Consider the following 20,549-nt stretch of genomic DNA (forward strand, 5'->3'; position numbering starts at 1 on the left):
TAAATAAATAAAATAAAAATCAACCAGCCACCCTCCTCCCCTGACAAGTAAAGAACAGTCCCTAAAGTGCGGTGAGGTTTGTGGACCATTACCTGCCACAAAGAGTAATGTGAACAGCTCGTTTCCTCTCTGACACATCACATATCTGTGTGCCACCACAGCTCGGCTGTTCAGGTACTTCTGGACAGTCATGACACCAACAGAGAGGAAAACATTGGACCTGGAGCCAGGCTCCTCCGTCGCCAGTAAGCCGTTATCTTGTGCTGTGGAGCACTATGGCCGCTGTATTTGACAGGAATATGTATTCCTGTCTGTGTCTGTGACCCCCGTTCAACACACAACCGACAGGATTTGCCTTCTGCTGGTTGAAATCTGTACTCACACAGCGGGCTCCTGAATGATTTCTTTTACTTGCACAAAACTATTTTTAGTCGCAAATGCAGTAAAATGCTCGCACGGTAGAGCTCTGTGGAAAACAAATCACTGTAGCATATATAAACAAATCTAGCCTACAAGTAAAAATATTAGGTATTCTAGGTATGTTAGGTATTCTAGGTATTCTAGGTATTTTATATGGTGATGCAACATTAATCACTATGGATATATAGACCAGAGGGGGGGAATCCCACGCACCTAGCCCAGGCTATAATTATGGTTAAATTCATGTATTTAGAAGTATCTGAAAAATACACAAATAAAATACACACTTTTGTAAAGCCACACTTTTGACCGTTTGGCTCTCTCCGCCATCGTTATCTATCTAAAGGTAGGCTATGAGCTTGAGTTGGTGTATGCGCTGTCAATCTCCCTGAACAAGAACCAGTAACCATCTCAATGGCAGACATCAAGGAAAGAGTGTCAAAGATGAAGAGCTGGACAGCACTGGGCCCTGCTATGATCCATACATACTGGCTGAAGAAGCTAACTGCACTCCATGAACGCCTAGCAGCACAGATGACCCAGCTGCTAAGGGAAAGAACCCACCCAGAATTGCTGACACAGGTAGGACAGTCCTGATCATAAAAGACCTCCAGAAGGGAACCATCCCATCCAACTACGGACCGATATCCTGTCTCTCCACAACATGAAAGCTCCTGTCAGGCATCATAGTGGCTAAGATAACTAGGCATATGGGCCAATACATGAGCAAGGCACAGAAACGAATTGGCAGAAACACTAGAGGAGCATAGCACCAGCTACTGGTGGACAGAGCAATCGCCCAGGACTGCAAGAGCAGGAAGACCAACCTGCGCACTGCCTGGATTGACAACAAGAAGTCTACGACTCCATGTCACACACATGGACACTAGAATGTCTGGAACTATACAAGATCAATAGGACACTAACAGCCTTCATAAAGAACTCCATGGGAATGTGGCAGACGACCCTAGAGGCCAACTCAAAGCCGATTGCCCAAGTTAACATCAAATGTGGCATATACCAAGGGGATGCACTGTCACCACTGCTGTTCTGCACAGGCCTGAATTCCCTCAGTCAGATCATAGACTGGCTACGGATACCAATTCCGAAGTGGAGTAACAATCAGCCACCTGCTCTACATGGATGACAACAAACTGTACACCAAGAATAAGCGAGAGATCGACTCACTGATCCACACCACCAGGATCTACAGCAAGGGCATAGGGATGTCATTCGGATTGGACAAGTGTGGCCAAATGGAATCAAAGAGAGGCAAGATGATCAGAACTGAGGGGGTCGAACAACCAGAGAGCAACATAGGAGATATCCAGGACAGCTACAAGTACCTTGGGATCCCACAGGCTAATGGAAATCATGAGGAGACCACAAGGAAGTCGACCACAACCAAATACCTCCAGAGAGTAAGGCAAGTTCTGAGGAGTCAGCAGAATGGTCAGACCAAGGTCTGAGCCATCAACATGGATGCACTGCCAGTCATCAGATACCCAGCTGGGATCATAAGCTGGCCAAAGGAGGAGTTAGAAGCCACAGATATCAAGACAAGAAAGCTCCTCACCATGCATGGAGGGTTCCACCCCTAGTCCAGCATCCTGAGGCTATACACTATGTGGAAAGAGGGAGGCCAAGGACTAGTGAGCATCAGAGCCAATATCCAGGATGAAACATCCAAAATCCAGGAGTACATCAAGAAGATGGCCCAAAAGCTGCTCAGTGAATGCCTTAGACAATAGAATTCAGATGAGGGCAAAGAAGTGGAGGAGCAAACAACATGGAGGGACAAGCCCCTACATGGTACATACCACCGTCAGATAGAGGAAGTGGCTTATATCAAGAAGACCTACCAGTGGCTGGAGAATGCTGGACTGACAGACAGCACAGAGACACTAATCATTGCAGCACAAGACCAGGCCCTAAGCACAAGTGCCATAGAGGCCAGGGTCTACCACAGCAGATCAGACCCAAGGCCAAGACTGTGCAAAGATGCCCCTCAGACAGTCCAGCACATAGTGGCAGGGTGTAAGATGCAAGCAGGATTAGCGTACATGGAGAGGTACAACCAAGTGGCTGGGATAGTGTACAAAAACATCTGTACCCAGTTTGGACTCAAAGTACCCAAATCCCGATGGGACACACCACAGAAGGTGGTTGAGAACAACAGGGCTAAGATCCCGTGGGACTTCCAGAGTGACAAAAGCTGCTGGCTAACCAACCGGACATAGTGGTGGTTGACAAACACCAGAGGAGGGCAGTGGTAGTAGATGTGGCGATACCAGCCAACAGCAACATCAGAAAGAAGGAACATGAAAAGGTGGAGAAGTATCAATGGTTGAAAGAACAACTAGAACAGATGAGGAAGGTCAAAGTTGACGTTGTCCCCATGGTAGTAGGAGCAGTGACCCCCAAACTGGGAGAGTGGCTCCTGCAGATTCCTGGAATAACATCTGAAGCTTCAGTCCAGAAGTGCGCAGTCCAAGGAACAGCTAAGATACTGCGCAGAACCCTCAAACTCCCAGGCCTCTGGTAGAGGACTTGAGCTTTAGGATGATACAGATACCACCCTGAGAGAATGAGAGGGTGATTTTGATATATCAGGGCTACCCCCAATGCGCACACACACACACAGAGGCACAGGTGAGCACACTAGAGCGCAGCTCAGTCCGCATTTTTCTGACCAAACCTGACCGAGACAAGTATAACCGAGCCTGGCCCGAACCCACAGCATGGCACTGTACACACACTCAATGAAGCAGAGCCTGTGTTGCATTCAGGCGTTGTCATGTGAATAACAAATTCCAGCACTTGACTAGGCCCACATTGTTTACAAACAGAGCGGCTGATGTTGCTGTAGTAAGAAGTTAGCAGAATGAGATGCCCCACCAGGCAGCTAATGTTGCGTTGTGTTTTGTTGTTTATATACACTATGTGCTCTGCCTGAAATCAAAATTTTTCCATACTGCTGATTTATTCCCAAATAAATAACGTTAGCTTGATTGTCTTCCCCTTGGCCGCTTGTCATTACCTGCCTGGCAGTGTTTGATGGTGGCACAGACTTTAAAAACAATATCAATCAATCAATCAATCAATTTTATTTATAAAGCCCAATATCACAAATCACAATTTGCCTCACAGGGCTTTACAGCATACAACATCCCTCTGTCCTTAAGACCCTCACAGCGGATAAGGAAAAACTCCCCCCCCAAAAAAAACCCTTTAACGGGGAAAAAAAACGGTAGAAACCTCAGGAAGAGCAACTGAGGAGGGATCCCTCTTCCAGGACGGACAGACGTGCAATAGATGTCGTACAGAACAGATCAACATAATAAATTAACAGTAATCCATATGACACAATGAGACAGAGAGAGAGAGAGAGAGAGAGAGAGAGAGAGAGAGAGAGAGAGAGATGCAGGTAATGACAGTAGCTTACAACAACATTAATGAAAGTAATAATATTATAGTTATAGTTCTGGCTACTGTGGTACAATATGTTGAAAGTATGTATTAATATATGACAGTATACTTGTGTGACAATAGTCATATGTGTATAATAACAGTAGAAGTATGACTAATGACTAATGATGGCAGCAGCAGCAGGAGGCATCTGGCAGGACCACGGCAGCAGCACAACCACACACGTCACGCTGTCCAGGCACCGCTGTGATATGAGTTAATCTGAGAGACAGTGGAGCACAAAGGCTCCGGAGAAGAAGCCGAGTTAGTGACATCCAGAATGGCCGAGTTAGCAAGATGCAGTAATAGGATGAGAGAGGGAGAGAGAGAGAGAGAGAGAGAGAGAGAGGGAGAGAGAGGGAGCCCGGTGTATTATAGGGCAGACTAGGCCTAAGTCAGCCTAACTAGGGGCTGGTACAGGGCAAGCCTGAGCCAGCCCTAACTATAAGCTTTATCAAAAAGGAAAGTCTTAAGTCTAGTCTTAAATGTGGAGACGGTGTCTGCCTCCCGGACCGTAACAGGAAGATGATTCCACAGGAGAGGAGCCTGATAGCTGAAGGCTCTGGCTCCTGATCTGCTTTTGGAGACTTCAGGGACCACGAGTAACCCTGCGTTCTCAGAGCGCAGTGTTCTGGTGGGATAATATGGCACTATGAGCTCTCTAAGATATGATGGAGCCTGATCATTTAGAGCTTTATAAGTTAACAGTAGGATTTTAAATTCAATTCTGGATTTTACAGGGAGCCAGTGCAGAGAAGCTAAAACAGGAGAAATATGATCTCGTTTCTTAGTTCCTGTTAGTACACGTGCTGCTGCATTCTGAATTAGCTGGAGAGTTTTTAAAGACTTACTAGAGCTACCTGATAATAGAGAGTTACAGTAATCCAGCCTTGAGGTAACAAAAGCGTGGACCAATTTTTCTGCATCTTTTCGGGTCAGGATAGGCCTAATTTTCGCAATATTACGCAGATGAAAAAATGCAGTCCGTGAGGTTTGCTTTAAATGAGAATTAAAAGACAAATCTTGATCAAATATTACTCCGAGGTTTCTTACGGTAGTGCTAGAGGCCAGAGCAATGCCATCTAGAGAAACTATGTCATCAGACAAAGAGTCTCTGAGTTGTTTGGGGCCAAGAACAATAACTTCAGTTTTGTCTGAATTTAACATCAGGAAATTGGTGCTCATCCAATTTTTTATGTCTTTAAGGCAGTTATGGAGTTTAGTTAATTGACTACTTTCTTCTGGCTTCATCGATAAATACAACTGTGTATCATCCGCATAACAATGGAAATTTATAGAGTGATTTCTAATGATGTTACCTAAAGGAAGCATATATAGAGTAAATAGGATTGGTCCGAGCACAGAACCTTGCGGAACTCCAAAACAAACTTTGGTACGTAAGGATGATTCATTACGAACGTCAACAAATTGAAAACGATCAGATAAATAAGATTTAAACCAGCTTAGTGCTGAACCTTTTAGGCCAATTAAGTGATCCAGTCTCTGCAGTAGAATTTGATGGTCAATTGTGTCAAACGCCGCACTAAGATCTAATAAAACAAGAACAGAGACGAGTCCTTTGTCTGAAGCAATCAGAAGGTCATTTGTAATTTTAACTAGAGCTGTCTCAGAGCTATGATGCACTCTAAATCCTGACTGAAATTCCTCAAATAAATTATTATCATGGAGAAAATCACACAGCTGGTCTGCGACTACTTTCTCAAGGATCTTTGACATAAAGGGAAGATTAGATATTGGTCTATAGTTGGCTAACACCTCTGGATCCAGGGTGGGCTTTTTTAGGAGAGGTTTAATTACAGCTACCTTAAAAGACTGTGGTACATAGCCTGTTAATAAGGATATATTGATCATATCTAATATATGAGTGTTAACTAAAGGAAAGACCTCCTTAAGTAGCCTAGTTGGGATGGGGTCTAAGAGACACGTTGATGATTTAGATGAAGAAATCACTGCGGTCAATTCTTGAAGAGAAATTGGGGAGAAGCAATCTAAATATATATTAGGTTCTACAGCTGTGTTTGAGGTAAGATAGGTAGGCCTACCATCTGAGGGCAGGAGGTCATGAATTTTGCCTCTAATAGTTAGAATTTTGTCATTAAAAAAGCTCATAAAATCATTACTGCTAAGGGCTAAAGGAATACAAGGCTCAATAGAGCTTTGACTCTCAGTCAGCCTGGCTACAGTGCTGAAAAGAAACCTGGGGTTGTTCTTGTTTTCTTCTATTAATGCTGAGTAATAGTTTGCTCTGGCATTGCGGAGGCCCCTCTTATAAGTTTTGAGACTGTCTGTCCAGATTAATCGAGATTCTACCAGTTTGGTTAATCGCCAATTCCTTTCAAATTTTCGCGATATTTGTTTTAACCTATGGGTTTCAGAGTTATACCAAGGAGCAAACTTTCTTTGCTTTGTTAACTTCTTTTTAAGAGGAGCTACAGAGTCGAGTGTTGTTCGCAGCGAGCCTACGGCGCTATCGACAAAATGATCAATTCGGGAGAGGTTAAAGTCGGCACGGGAAACCTCTGTTACTGAGGGACTTGGTATTGAATTTAACGACGAAGTAATCTTTTCCTTAAATTTTGTGACAGCACTATCTGATAAACATCTAGTATAGTAACTGTTGCTGAGTGGCGTGTAATCGAGTAAAAAGAAATCAAAAGTAATCAGATAATGATCTGATAGCAAGGGATTCTGTGGAAAGACTTTTAGGTTATCAATTTCAATTCCATACATCAGAACTAGATCGAGGGTATGGTTAAAACAGTGAGTGGGTTCATGTACACTCTGACTGAAGCCAATGGAGTCTAATAATAAGATAAACGCAGTAGCCAGGGAGTCATTATCAACGTCGACATGAATGTTAAAATCACCTACAATAATAACTTTATCTGATTTAAGAACTAAACTGGATAAAAACTCTGAGAATTCAGATACAAATTCAGAATACGGACCAGGAGCACGGTACACTATACCAAATAAAAGTGGCTGCGAGGTTTTCCAGGTCGGATGTAAAAGACTAAGAACGAGGCTTTCAAATGAATTATAATCTAGTTTAGGTTTAGGGCTGATTAACAGACTAGAGTTAAAAATGGCTGCAACTCCCCCTCCTCGGCCGCTGCCTCGAGGAATGTGGGTATTATTATGACTGGGAGGAGTGGACTCATTTAGACTAACATATTCATCTTGACACAGCCAGGTTTCAGTGAGACTGAGTAAATCAATATGATTATCTGATATTAATTCGTTTACTAACACTGCTTTAGACGATAGAGACCTGATATTTAACAGTCCGCATTTAATATGGATCAATGTTTTCACTTTGCATCAATGACATTAGATTGCTGATCAATTTATCAATATATCGATCCACACTGATGGATTGTTTCACTCCTAATGGATCCACAGCCAGATGCATCAGCAAACCATCAGGTACCATAACTTGATCAGAGGCCCCAGGGGGAAATTAGTTGCTTGGCTCCAGTTAACCAGTTCCTTAAAACTGTGAACAGGGACAAATTCTGACTTACAGGTTGTACTAGATCGCCATCTGCTGGACATTTACCATTAGGTGGGGCTGCAGCCTCCTCTGTTAGGATCAGTTGGGTCAGTTGAAATGCTTGCTGTCCTGTTCCTGCATGCATTATTTTGTAAAGATGCATGAGTAGTCACTGGCTCATATTTACAGATAATGTTAATAGCAGTGGTATATTGTTGATATTAGGATGTGGTAAGCATAATGTTAATTTCCTTATTTTACATATTTTCAATAACTGTTGAATTGAAGAGAGATCTTCCTAAAATGGCAGAAACAAATCATATATATGTATTGACTGCATTGTCAGTTTCACAGAGTTTTATGGTCAGCCATAGCCTACTGGGGAACCCAGAGGAAAAAAATGCTGTTGGGTCCCAAATGATGTCACACCTCCAAGCTCCCATTAATTAATTTTATGATGCATTGTCCATATATGGTCATTAAAATGTTTGTATCCTTTCAGAATGTGATGTCATCACATTTTGATATTATTTTCTATTATCATTATTATTATTATTATTATTATTATTATTATTATGTTATTGTTATTGCAATACTCAGCTGGTCCTATACATTCACAGTTGAAAATCTTGACTCACCGCAGCATATTGGAAAATACCTTTAGAGTATGAGTTGGGTTTTCTTTTGAGTTTTTTATTCTCAGCTAATCAGTCAATACAGAAACAAAACTGGATTGCATAGTTTTAATGATGTAAACTATCTTTACCTTTTTCATTTTTTTCTTTTATACCTTTTTTGTTATTGTCAGCATAACTGAAGAAAACTGGACTGTATTCCAGATTTTTAACAATGTGAACTGTATTTACCCTTTTCATTTTTTTTCTGTTATAGTCAACATATTTTAATGAAACCGGACTGAGTTCCAGATTTCCAACTAACAATCTTTAATCATGGATGAAAGATTCTGAAAACATTTCACTCTCCAGTTTTTCTAAGGTAACGTGATTACTTTAAATTATAGAGCAGGGCTTGTAAGTTTGGGACACCTTGAGGGGGCTGCAACAATGCAACAATACAAGAACTGGACTACATTCCAGATTTTCAACTACGTGAAGCATCTAGAGTATTTTTTGAAGGCAATGATTTTTTTAATTAATTTAATGATGCATTGTACATACATGGTCATTAGAAATGTTCACATCCTTTTGGAATGTCATCAGACTTTTATCTATATGTTTTGTAATGTTAGGTCAGCCTTAAACAAGTTTATCATCAGACTAAAGCTGTTTCTATGTTGATTTGAGATTGTTGGGATCATTTAACAGCTCAGTGTTGGATGCCAGCTGCTGCTATGGGTGGATAATGAAACACTGGGCCCCTGGGCACAGATATGCAAAAGGCCCCATCATCTCTCCTACATAAGTGTAAGACACACAATGGACATTTTTTAGGCATAATACACACTCACAAAACAATCCTGGAAGATGATCAGCTCTGCACTCAGAATTTCTAGTGAGTAGGCTCTGATTCAGCGCTGGTTATGGTTGCTTAGCAAACTCAGACACAACCTGCCTCTGCGAACTTTAAAGTTGGCACAGAGTAGGCACAAGGGTGGCACCCAGTGCCTGACCTCGCCTTTTCCAGGTGGCGGCCCCTTAAACATGAAAACTTGTTTTAGGAAGTGGGAACAGTTACCCAAACTGTGCAGAGATTCACTAATTCACTCTTTCCAGAGTTAGATATCATAATTGTCCATTAAATGTTAAGCTGGACCAAGGAGACAGTTAGCTTAGCATACTTCCAAACTAGAAGCGGGGGGAAGCAGCTGGCCTGGCTCGCTGACAGAAATATAAAACAGGGGAAAGTAGCAAATCTGCAATGATTTGTATTTTTGCTTGTTTACAAATAATCATTGATCTCAATATGCACAAACAAAAAACCAATGTCAGGTTGAAATGATTCAATTACTGGTTGTTTATTTTGCTATTGTTACTGGCAGTTAAAAGGGAACACGCTTATTATTAGCAGCGATCCTCATTTAAATACAAGTTCTTATATATACATACAGTGTTAGCATGAAGTGCTCTTGATTCACTTAGATCAGATACGTATTGCTTTCCAACCTGAAAAAGAGGGTATTATTAAAGTGACAGATCACACCAGCTCATCTGCTTGCTCACTGACCTAGCTAACATTACAGCTCAGTTGAGGAGGATGGTTTACATTTCACGCTGTCAGGACCACCATGAGTAAATGCATGCTTTTATCTGCATGTGATATGGATGGCGGGTTTTATTTTGGTATAAAGAAAATAGTTCCTACATTAAACTGCTCACATGGTCTGTGGATTATCTTGAGAAAGGGACTGTCCTTATTTATCAGAGGAGAGGGGTGGCTTATGTGTGACTTTGGTTTTGTTTTCGACCTCAAATATTTTTTCTTGAGCCTCCCTAAGTGACAAAATGCATGACCATCAATCACCATCAATTAGTAATTAGATTTTTAAAACTTACCCTTTGATTTCTGAAAGTTAAAAGTGAAAAGTTGAAGACGAAATACTGGAGCGGAAAAAGGCTTCGTTTTTTCACAGTTGTCATGCATGCCTGTTAGTTCATGCAAACAATTAATTTTTGGCCAAATTTTAAATGAGACGTAAAGTGATTTTAATGAAATTAAAATCAATCAATTTTAAACTCAGACTTGGTAATGTTTTGTTTTTTTCCCCCTGCCGGAAATATTCATCACACATGATGTGTACAAGAACCATCGGAAATTTGAAAATTCAATGACAATTTATGTTTTTACAGTTTCTGGTTCAGAAGGCACGTTTTCTTTATTTATTGGTAATAAAATAAATACAAAACAGAGCTATTCTAAGTTTCTCCCCAGCACTTAAAAATATTGTTTGCCATGCCTCTCCCCTTTTGCACCATCCCCTCCCCCTTTTTAAATAACGAATAGTCCCTAACTGGATCATGATTTCTGGAAAGAGACATTGCTGTTGAGTTTTTAAATCTGTTTTTTGCTGCTTTGAGCACCACAAAACGAGTGCCATCCAGTTCCGTTATATTGGAGAGAGGACCAATATCTCCAACGCAACTCACCCCAAAACAATCTAGGTTGATAAATAGCACTACAGGTAAGAGGGAAAATATGTATTTTTGATTTTGGGATTAATTGTCCCTTTGGTGACCACATGGTGCATTAGGAGGCAGATGCACTAACAATAAAACCATCAGATTTATGTACAATCCCACATGCCCCATGTTACATAACATGTCTTCGTACTGATATCAGTTTTCACTTGAGTGATCTGTCCCTGTTTGTCTCATCCAGACGTCCTGTTTTTACAGCAAATACTTCCTGTGACATTAATCTGTGATCAAGCCATGAACGGCGATGATGAGATTCTCTGTGATTAGTGACTCCCCCTCAGGCTCAAGATCTTTATAGTTGTCTCGGCTGAAGAATTTTCCCAGGATTCATCAGGTTCTTTGGGTCGAGGGCATCCTTGAGTGTCTGCATGACCTGGAGAGCCATGGGTCCCATCTCTTCACACAATAGTGCTCTCTTTCCTAAGCCCACTCCGTGCTCCCCTGTACATGTACCATTCATGGCCAAGGCTCGCCTGGAGTGAAAACAAACCACATTAATTCACTTCAGTGTTTATTCAGTGCTGTAGTGTTGTAGCCCCTGCCTTTAACTTTAACATGTTAAGTTAAACATGCTAATATCACAATATCTTTCATAAAGCTAAAAACAAATACCTGAGGCTTTCAGCAATTCTTCTGCTATTCAGTACAAAAGGCTTTTGAAATTTTGCACATAAATGTATGTTATCTGAAAGTATATGAAAATAAATATGTTTTCACTGATGGTTTTCTTTCGGTTTTGCACATCTTCAAACTGATATATTTTTTTGTTTTTTTGTAAATATACACTCATTCTGATTTTGATGCATTTGTCATCTGAGAAAGGCTCAGCTGTTCACAATTAAGGATGGTGCAAGTTTAACTCTATAGGCCCTAGGACTTTTTGGGGTATTTTTATTGGCTTTACTTTTAAGCTCATATCATAGTCATTATAAAGGCTACATACAAATGCTATATCTTCCTTTTTTCCCAGGAAAATCTGGGCTATCCAGATTTGCCATCATTAATTTTATATCAATGAAAAAACAAATCTGTGTTACTAAATTCTTACATTTTTACATGTATCTCACCATAGCAAATTGGAAATAGACATATTCTGACACACACACACACACACACACACACACACACACGACGTTCAGGCTCATTGGGTTAACTACTTTGTAAAAGCTGTGTTGGCAAATAGTCCAACAATATACCAACAATGTTTCTCAAAGCATGTCTACAAAGAATTTAGTGATTTAACCATCTACGATTGATAATATCATCAAGAGATACAGAGAATCTGCAGAGATCTCTGCACGTAAGGGGCAAGGCTCAAAACCAGTATTGAATGGCCATGACCTTTGACCCCTCAGGCTGCACTGCAATAAAAACCAGCATGACTGTGAAAAGGATATTATTACATGGGCTCAGGAACACTTCAGAAAACCATTGTCAGTAAATGGTTTATCGCAGCATCTACAATGCAAGTTCAGTCTCTACCAAGCAAAGTCAAAGCCATATATCAACAACATCCAGAAACACCGCTGGCTTCTCTGGATCGGAGCTCATCTGAGACGGACAGCCACAAAGTGGAAAAGTGTGCTGTGGTGAAGAGTCCATCATGGATGTTGTGTGCTCTGTGCTAAAGAGGAAAAGGACCATCCAGATTGTTACCAGCTCAAAGTTTAAAGCCAGCATCTATGATGGTATTGAGGTGTGTTAGTGCCCATGGCATCATGGGTAACTCTCACATCTGTGAAGGCACCATGAATGCTGAAAGGTACATACAGGTTTTGGAGCAACATATGCTGCCATCCAAACGACATTATTCCAGCAAGACAATGAGACACATTCTGCATGTGTTACAACAGCGTGGCTTTGTAGTAAAATGATGCAGGTACTAGACTGACCTGCCTGCAGTCCAGACCTGACTCCCATCAAAAATGTTTGGAAGATTAAAAAGCACAAAATATAAGAACAGAGACCCCAGAATGTTGAACAACTATAGTCATATATCTAGCAAGAATGGGAAAGAATTTCACTTTCAAAACTGTGTAGTGTATATAAGCTCTTTGTTTTTGTTGTGTTAGCAATACTGATTTCATGTTGATTTGGTTAGGTCACAGCTATGGGATATTAAATTATCCGTATTGTCTCACTACATCTTAGCCTTTCTTACCCTCAGGTGTACGTAAACTACAGGTTATACACTTCAAAAATGTGAAATTATCAGTTATGGATATTAGTTGAAATAATCCATATCAGTGCATTCCTAGTATTTGTGTTTCCAAACACTAACCACTCCAATTAATTAGCCATTATTACTGTTAGCAGTAACTGTGGCTTCTATTCTATCTATTCATCTGTACCATTACTCCTGGGATCCAGGCAATCCAGCCAGACTTTCAAAACTGAGTTTGACAGGCTTTTGTAAGCATTTAGCAAAATTCACCATTTAAACAGACAACACACTATCCAGCAGCCGTTAAACCCTTAAAGTAAAATTACCGCCTTGTGGTTGTATGCCTCTGCTAACCAGTCAAGTTGCAGTTTGTATCCATGTCTGTTTGGACTCATAATATATGTAGTAAAGACTTTGAGGGAATTTAATAGGAGGTATTACATGTTTTTTGGGTTTGTTTTTTGTGAAATATGGATGCTTCACACACATCTTCAACCCATCAGCACGGTTTCAAGATTACTGTCACCAAGTCAATATCTGACCAAATGTTTTCCCTTCTGTCCCTGAGATATGAAGTTGAGTAATGGCCAGAAAAATCAGAAAAGTCATAATTTTATTGTGTTAGACATTTGTGTCAGATTTTGTAATCATTAGCATGAGAATTCTTCAGGTGTGGCCAAAAACATCATATGAGTTCATCCTTGAATCATAAGAACGAGATGGATGTAACACCCCAAAACACAATGGCGGCGGTGGAGTCTAATGTTGTCATGATACTTTATTAATCCCACTGAGGGGAAATTCAATTTTTTCACTCCGTTGTCATTAACACACAGGTCCGAAATACACACACATGCACAAACAGGAGGGGGGCTGCCTTGGTCATGCGCCCCGAGCAGTTGGGGGTTTCAGTGCCTTGCTCAAGGGCACCCCAGCAGTGCCCAGGAGGTGAAATGGCACCTCTCCAGCCACCAGTCCACGCTCCGCATTTGGTCCAGATGGGGACTTGAACCAGCAACCCTCCGGGTCCCAACCCAAGTCCCTATGGACTGAGCTACTGCCGCCCCATCAGGCCCATCATCAGGTCTGCACTGATGCTGGTATAAAGAATTGAATTCAGTACGTAAATATCTGGACTTTCACCATATGTTTTCCTGCATGGTCAAATGCTATGATGATGTTAACTGGGAAGACTGTGCAGTGAATCAGGGGTGGAGCCAGATGTAAACATTCAGGACGCCCAAACCTAGGGGGGGTCCAGGGCATGCTCCTGCGGGGGGGATTGTTTTCCCCCAGGTATATGCACTTTTTTCCAAGTCATTTGAGATAATATAATTTCGGGAAAAACATGATTATTGCCAAGAAAAACTAGAGCCCATCTTGTGATGGGATCACCTCAGAAGTAGAGGGGGCCAATGGCCCCTTCTTTACTTTCTTCCCTCTTGCTCTGACCACACCCATCTTCAAAACTGACCTCCATTTTGATCTTACAGTAACTACACATCTGTTAAGTTTTTGAGTTGACAAAATCTCTCAACAGACAGACTGACAGACATATAAACACCTGGCAAGTTACTCAAAATTGTATTTGTGGTAGTTCCTGCTACAATTTGAGCAATCTGGATGATGACATGGCCAAACATGCATACACACTCATGAGATGAAAACAATACCAGTGGTCTTAGCAGTTAAAATGATCATATAGAACGTACATCCTATTTTATATCTAATTGCTTTGCGACTGTGTTCAACATTTTGGGACTAGAACACTACAAATGTAAAGGATGACTAATTTTCACTCATGCTGCCAAAAAAGAGGCAATAACTGTCTGATATTACTAGTGTTATAGTTACATAACATAGGCAGTGTAAGAATGTGGTGTTGTTAATAGAAGTAATAGAACTTTTGCTCCACTGATTTGCCAGTTATGTCAGAAAAACTGAAAATGACACAACATTGAAGGTATTTTACAACCTATAAAATTCAGGGCTCTGGAGCAGGAGCCCCAGAATCTGCCAACCCCCCTGCTCCGTCACTGCCAAATGTGTCAAGTAAGGAGGACAATATTTTTTAACTGGATTCCAATTTCAGTATAGTGGGCAATAATTCATACAGTAATTTCACAGAGAAAAGTTCTGTCAGAGGACAAAGAAAGGTGAGAGGTTCAGAGACACATTACCTGGCCAGTCTCTCAGTGAAGAGGTGGATCCTGTGCAGCTCCTCTGGGTCACTGGGGTCCACCACCATTATACAGTGGAAGTTACCATCACCCACGTGACCCGCTATGGGACCTAGAGGCAAGGACGATAGTATTCACACTCATTCCTGTGGATATTTACAATATAATTTGTATCTTAATTTCTTACTCTGTCTATTTTCTTATGATATATCTGTACTGCTTTTGTACTGTGTTAAGTCAGCTGTCTTTTTAGTTTTTTGCAATAACGTTGTTATATTTTGTATGATAATGCACATTCAATATGTAAGTTTTGAAGGAAGAAATAACACATTTTGGTCAGCAGTAAAAACCACCCATTCTTAGTTCAATACTCTAAGAATATTTGTTTCTTCATGAACCTGGAAGACAGCTCAAGGCTTGTGCCCTTTTTTCAATAAACAAACTATTCAAGGTTTAAGGATGGTAAGGCGGAGGCCATTTGGGAGGCCTGGATGCACATTTATTTATAATTATTACCTTGAAATAAAATAAACAAGAACAACCACTCTGCGGCTGTATACCTCTAACCACCAGTCAAGTTTCTCTTACAGTTTACATCCCTGTCTGTGAAAACATGGATGCTTAACACACATCTTCCCCCCTGCAACACAGAAGATCTATATAATCAGCACAGTTTCAAGATGGACACCCAAGATTAATGTCACCAATTAAGCACCTCACCGAATCATGTTAGTTATGATGTTGAATAATGGCCAGAAAAGTGTTTTATGCAGAACATTATGATGTCACAGTGAAGTTGACCTTTGACCTTTTGGACCATTTATAAAATCTAATCACTTCACTATTTTATCCTGTTAGACATTGGTATGAAGTTTTGTCCGAATTAGCATCATATTTATGGAGTTATGGCCAAAACATATTTTGTGAGGTCACACACACAGACTTTTTACCTTTGACCACAAAATTCTAATCAGTTTATTCCTCAGTCTTAGTGGATGTTTGTGTCAAATTTAAAGAAATTCCCCTCCATGTTCACAAAAGTAAGTTGACATTTGTACCAAATTAAGAAATTCCCTAAAGCTGTTTATAGATATCGCATGCACAAGAATGAGAGAGACAAGGTCACAGTGACCTTGACCTTCGACAACTAAAATCTTATCACTTCATGAGTCAAGTGAATGTTTGTGCCAAATTTTAAGTAATTCCCTCAAGGTACTCGCGAGATATCACATGCACAAGAATGAGACAGAAAAGGTCACAGTGACCTTGACCTTCGACCTATGACCATGCAGTGGCATAAAAATAAAACCTCTCTGATGTTTTTTTGTTACAGTCTTACTTGTTCAGATATGACCAGTAGCTTATGGTAGCTTACAGTGGCAAGGTTTAGGTAGATCTTACTGGGTAACTGACATTACTGAGTCAGTCTGTGGATATAGCAACAATGTTGATTTTGCCAACAGCTGTAGCAGTAATAGATTTATTCATTACTAACCTAATCAACTTATTTTGTATCTGCTACAAGCTGTATAAAACTCCAAAATCTGCATGCCACACTACAACCACCTCAACATGAGGTTTTTCATTTGGTTTTTAAATATTATTTGTGAAAAAAGAATTACTTGACTGGCAACAGGAGAACATTTATCTTGCACTGTACTTATCCAGTACTTATAATTATTCAAAGGTCATTCTGAATGACTGTATCCAGACAATTAAAGAAAGCATCTGATCTGATCATTTTATAAACTATTCAGTTTTAATCATATAATAATAATCAGTATCAAGGATCCAACTTTTACTCAGCTAACAGTCATTAGTGATTGTAATGTAATCACATCAATTAATGTCATTATGACACATTCATAGGTCACAAATAATGCACCTAGAGGCTTTATACTGACAATGAATCACATCAAGCATTATTAACATTATCAAGACTGAGTCTACTTTATGTTAACACCACTAAAATTGTTTTCTGCAGTGCACTCACCGGTTAGTCTGTTCTCAATCAGGTCCTCCTTTGTCTCCACAATGATTTGAGGCAGGCGAGACAGAGGGACACACACATCTGTAGCGTAGGCCTATGTGTGTAGCCATCCACACACACACACACACACACACACACAAGGGGGTGAAAAGGGTCAGTGAGAGCATGATGTCGCGGTACATACACTCTTATGATTACTGTAAAACTTCAATTAATAGCCCAGGCTTATATTTTCTCCAATCACTGAACTCAACCAGCCTTTATGCAGGACATGTGTCCATATATTGTTTTCACACAAAACTCTTGCACAGCAAAAATGGGAAATACTGATAAATTGTTTATTTAGGCCAGTTAGAATATTGTACAAAGCTCCCAGAGACAGCATATGTCTAGACTCACAAGTCAGTCTTTAGACGCTTTGCTTAACTAAAGACTGATGACTTTCTCCCTGATTTTGTGTTTAGATGGGCGGATACAATTTCAGAGTTTAAAAAAACTCCCTACGTTGCAGAACCAATAGTAATTCTGCAGGGCGGTCCTTCGGTGGCTCACTGAACTCTTGTGCTTGTAAACATAGTCCCACTAGAAACACGTGTAGCGGTACAAAATGGCTCAGCCGTGCTCGCAGAAAATGCCGTCAAAGTTAGTGGGTGTTTGTCGCGTTTGCGGCGACACATTCTCGCCAACTAAAAGAAACAAACATAATCTTTTACAAGGCCATGACTCATCCGTCCGACCGGACTATAGCGTTAGAGGGAATTGCCTTGTTGTTTACAAATACTTCCTGGTAGAAAACCAGCAGAGCTTTTAGCTATATATATGTATAGCCTATGTATCACATTTTTCACATCACTGTATCACCGTTTGGGCTAATCCGATGTTTGTAAAGTCTATAAACACAAAGACTGAACAAACATTACTATTTCTGTGTGCACGTTTAGCTGGGCTAACTGTTAGCTGTCAGCCATTAGCAGTGTCTGTAATAGGTAATAACTCATTAAACGGTCCGTGAAAAAAATATCTTCTCCAGCGGATATCTTAGTTACAACATGATTGAGCTAGCAAAGCAGTTTTGTGTTGCTATGTGTGGTATTTAATCAGTTTTGGGAAATCACGATGTCTAGAAAGCATCAGTGGCTGCAGCTGACAGGGACCACTAACAGCAGCAGCAAAGCTAACATCAGGACGTCATCTGTTAAAAGCCTCCCGTTGTCGGATACGACATGAAACTACTCCAGTTAGCTCAATAATGTTGTAACTAAGACATCCGTTGGAAAAAATATTTTCTTCACGGATGAGCACACGTTTGATAAAACGGAGTTAAATCTCTCGGCATCCATTTTCAAGCTCTCTGTGTGTTTGTTTCCTTGCGGACGAGAAAAGGAGGAGCGCACATTTCCGAGAAGGCGTGTCCTTTTCAAAAATGCAAGAGGCGTTGCTTTGTTGCCGGCCGTTTTCGCTGGTGTGTTAAACACACTTTAGATAGGAGTGTCCCCAGACTATCAGAAGGCGGAGATCTCTGATTGTCTGGTGGCAAGACTAGCATATGTCTAACCTCATGCATTGAGAGAGAGAGAGAGAGAGAGAGAGAGAGAGAGAGAGAGAGAGAGAGAGAGAGAGAGAGAGAGAGATTGCCTATGTTTCCTCCATGTTGAAAGACAGTTCCAAAGAGCAGCTGCTAGGCAAAATCTTTAAACATTGTTTAATGGATTTTTTTTTAAGGTTTTTTTAAGAAAAATTTAAAACCTACCTCAGATTTTATGTTACAAACCAATGGGTGATGTCATGGTAGTTACGTCCACTTTTTACAGTCTATGCTAGAAAGGAGTACTTGTGTAATTGTTTTGTGTTATTTTTCTTTCTTTATTATTTTAAATAAATGCAATCCAGTCTTTAATGAATGCACACTGGAATCAATGTGGGGCAGCATGCTATATAGGTTAAGTAGCCTGGCAAATACCTACAGACTGGCAGTGAGTCCAAAATAGTCCTTTTTTCTTTTATTATTGTTTTTTTGGTTGTTGTTTTTTTTAATTAAAACCTACCTCAGTTTTTATGTTACAGTTGCACTTTTCTTTGTGGATGTGATTACTGATGTTTTAAATCACATTTTCAGAATGTGTTTTACAACATAATGTACCTCAGTGTTGAAAGTATTAATGATTGTACTTTTATATTTTTATTTTCAACGGCCTGTTTTAGGCAATGTTTTATAAAATGTTCTCTTTGTGGCTGCAATTCATGCATAAATGATGACAACTAAAAAAAAAAAAAAAATTCAAAAAAGCTGTGTTAAAGTGTGTTTTTGTGTTTCACCGCTAAAACATTATATTGTTATGCAATTGTTTCTTCACGTTTTATCAACCTTTACCACATGTAGTGCTCATTCCAGAATGGGGAGCTGCAAAAAGCATAGTTAACTGTTAATAAGTGCATAATAAAGGATTTATTAAGCTTAATAAGGCTCTGTTCTCACTTTAGATCCGGTGCATGCAAAAAAGCATAGTTAACTGTTAATAAGTGCATAGTTAACTGTTAATAAATGCATATTTTAATAAAGCAACAAAAAAATCTTAGTAAAGGTTTAACAATGACATAATATGTAAGTTAGTTAAACTCAATAAATGTGTTTGTAATGCTATTATAAACAATTGTAAGAAACTCAAGGCTTTTATTAACGTTCTTAAGCAGTCTATAAACTGTTAACAAGTTTCTTATAAGTGCTTATAAATGTCTTATAATCTAACAATTAACATGTTTATAATGCTATTATTAACACTTATATAGTCTTATTAAACATTTAATAATGTTAATAAGCATCTTATAAGGAGTTATAAACGCCTTATTACATATTAACTAACGCTTATTACAAGGACCTTAAAATAAAGCGCTTCCAAAAATTCACATTTTTTCCATTGTCTTTTCCTTAGTGTGGACTTACTCTCTCTTTGGATAATTCAGCCACCTCAGAAGCGTGTATCAAGGGATTAAGTGGAAGTGTTACATGCCTCATGGAACTGGAAATTGTCTATGTATTTTATATTAAGTATTAGTTGTTAACTGCACATTGGTCATTATCACAGCGTTATACATTCCACCACAAGCACGTACAGAGGCTGCCCTGTCAGATCTTTGCAGAGACCTGAATTTTCTATTGCTGGAGACTTTAGCACAAGGATCCTAAATGAAGACCCTTCCTTATCCTAACCTTCATAGACATTTATTATTATTATCATTATTATTTTGTTTCTGTTACAGTGTTTTGAATAAGTATATTGACGGAACTATTACATTTCACTGAAGTCATGTTTGTAATTTCATGTGACAAATAAAATGAGCTGATTTTGAATTGAATTGAATTGAACTGAACTGAATTGAATTGAACTGAAAGGTGTAGTGTCCCATGTTGCTCGAGTGCCTCACGCCTGATCACTGTGGCTTCACTCCACACCTGCTCCCACATCTAACTATGTCAATTAGGTCAGTTGGAGTCTAGATTAGGTGGCCAGGTATGCTTTTGAGTCGTGCACACATACGTGCGTCTGCATGGCTGAGTGGTACTAATCACACACAGACAGACATGCATATACATGTTGGACTTTTACTTAATTATCACACGAGTGTTTGTACGTGTGTCTTGTCCCATTTCACAGTGGAA

At 39.9% G+C, this 20,549-nt stretch overlaps 1 protein-coding gene and 1 pseudogene across 1 annotated transcript in view; one reads left to right on the forward strand and one right to left on the reverse strand.

Moving 5' to 3' along the window:
• Window positions 1-2,045: 2,045 nt before the first annotated feature.
• On the forward strand, window positions 2,046-3,245 carry LOC144463588 (uncharacterized; annotated as a pseudogene).
• A 6,107-nt stretch (window positions 3,246-9,352) lies between these two features.
• The window catches only part of ldhd (lactate dehydrogenase D), a 32,381-nt gene continuing 21,184 nt past the window's right edge, over window positions 9,353-20,549 (reverse strand). Inside the window, exons 9-11 of the mRNA XM_033635411.2 lie at window positions 16,895-16,985; window positions 14,902-15,013; window positions 9,353-11,030 (exon numbers count right to left, since the gene is read on the reverse strand). Of these exons, the coding sequence (XP_033491302.1) occupies window positions 10,850-11,030; window positions 14,902-15,013; window positions 16,895-16,985 (384 nt within the window). The 3' untranslated portion in view covers window positions 9,353-10,849. The remainder of the gene's footprint in view (window positions 11,031-14,901; window positions 15,014-16,894; window positions 16,986-20,549) is intronic.

This window comes from Epinephelus lanceolatus, chromosome 5 (genome assembly GCF_041903045.1).
Source record: "Epinephelus lanceolatus isolate andai-2023 chromosome 5, ASM4190304v1, whole genome shotgun sequence".
NCBI classification, from domain to species: Eukaryota; Metazoa; Chordata; class Actinopteri; order Perciformes; family Serranidae; genus Epinephelus; species Epinephelus lanceolatus.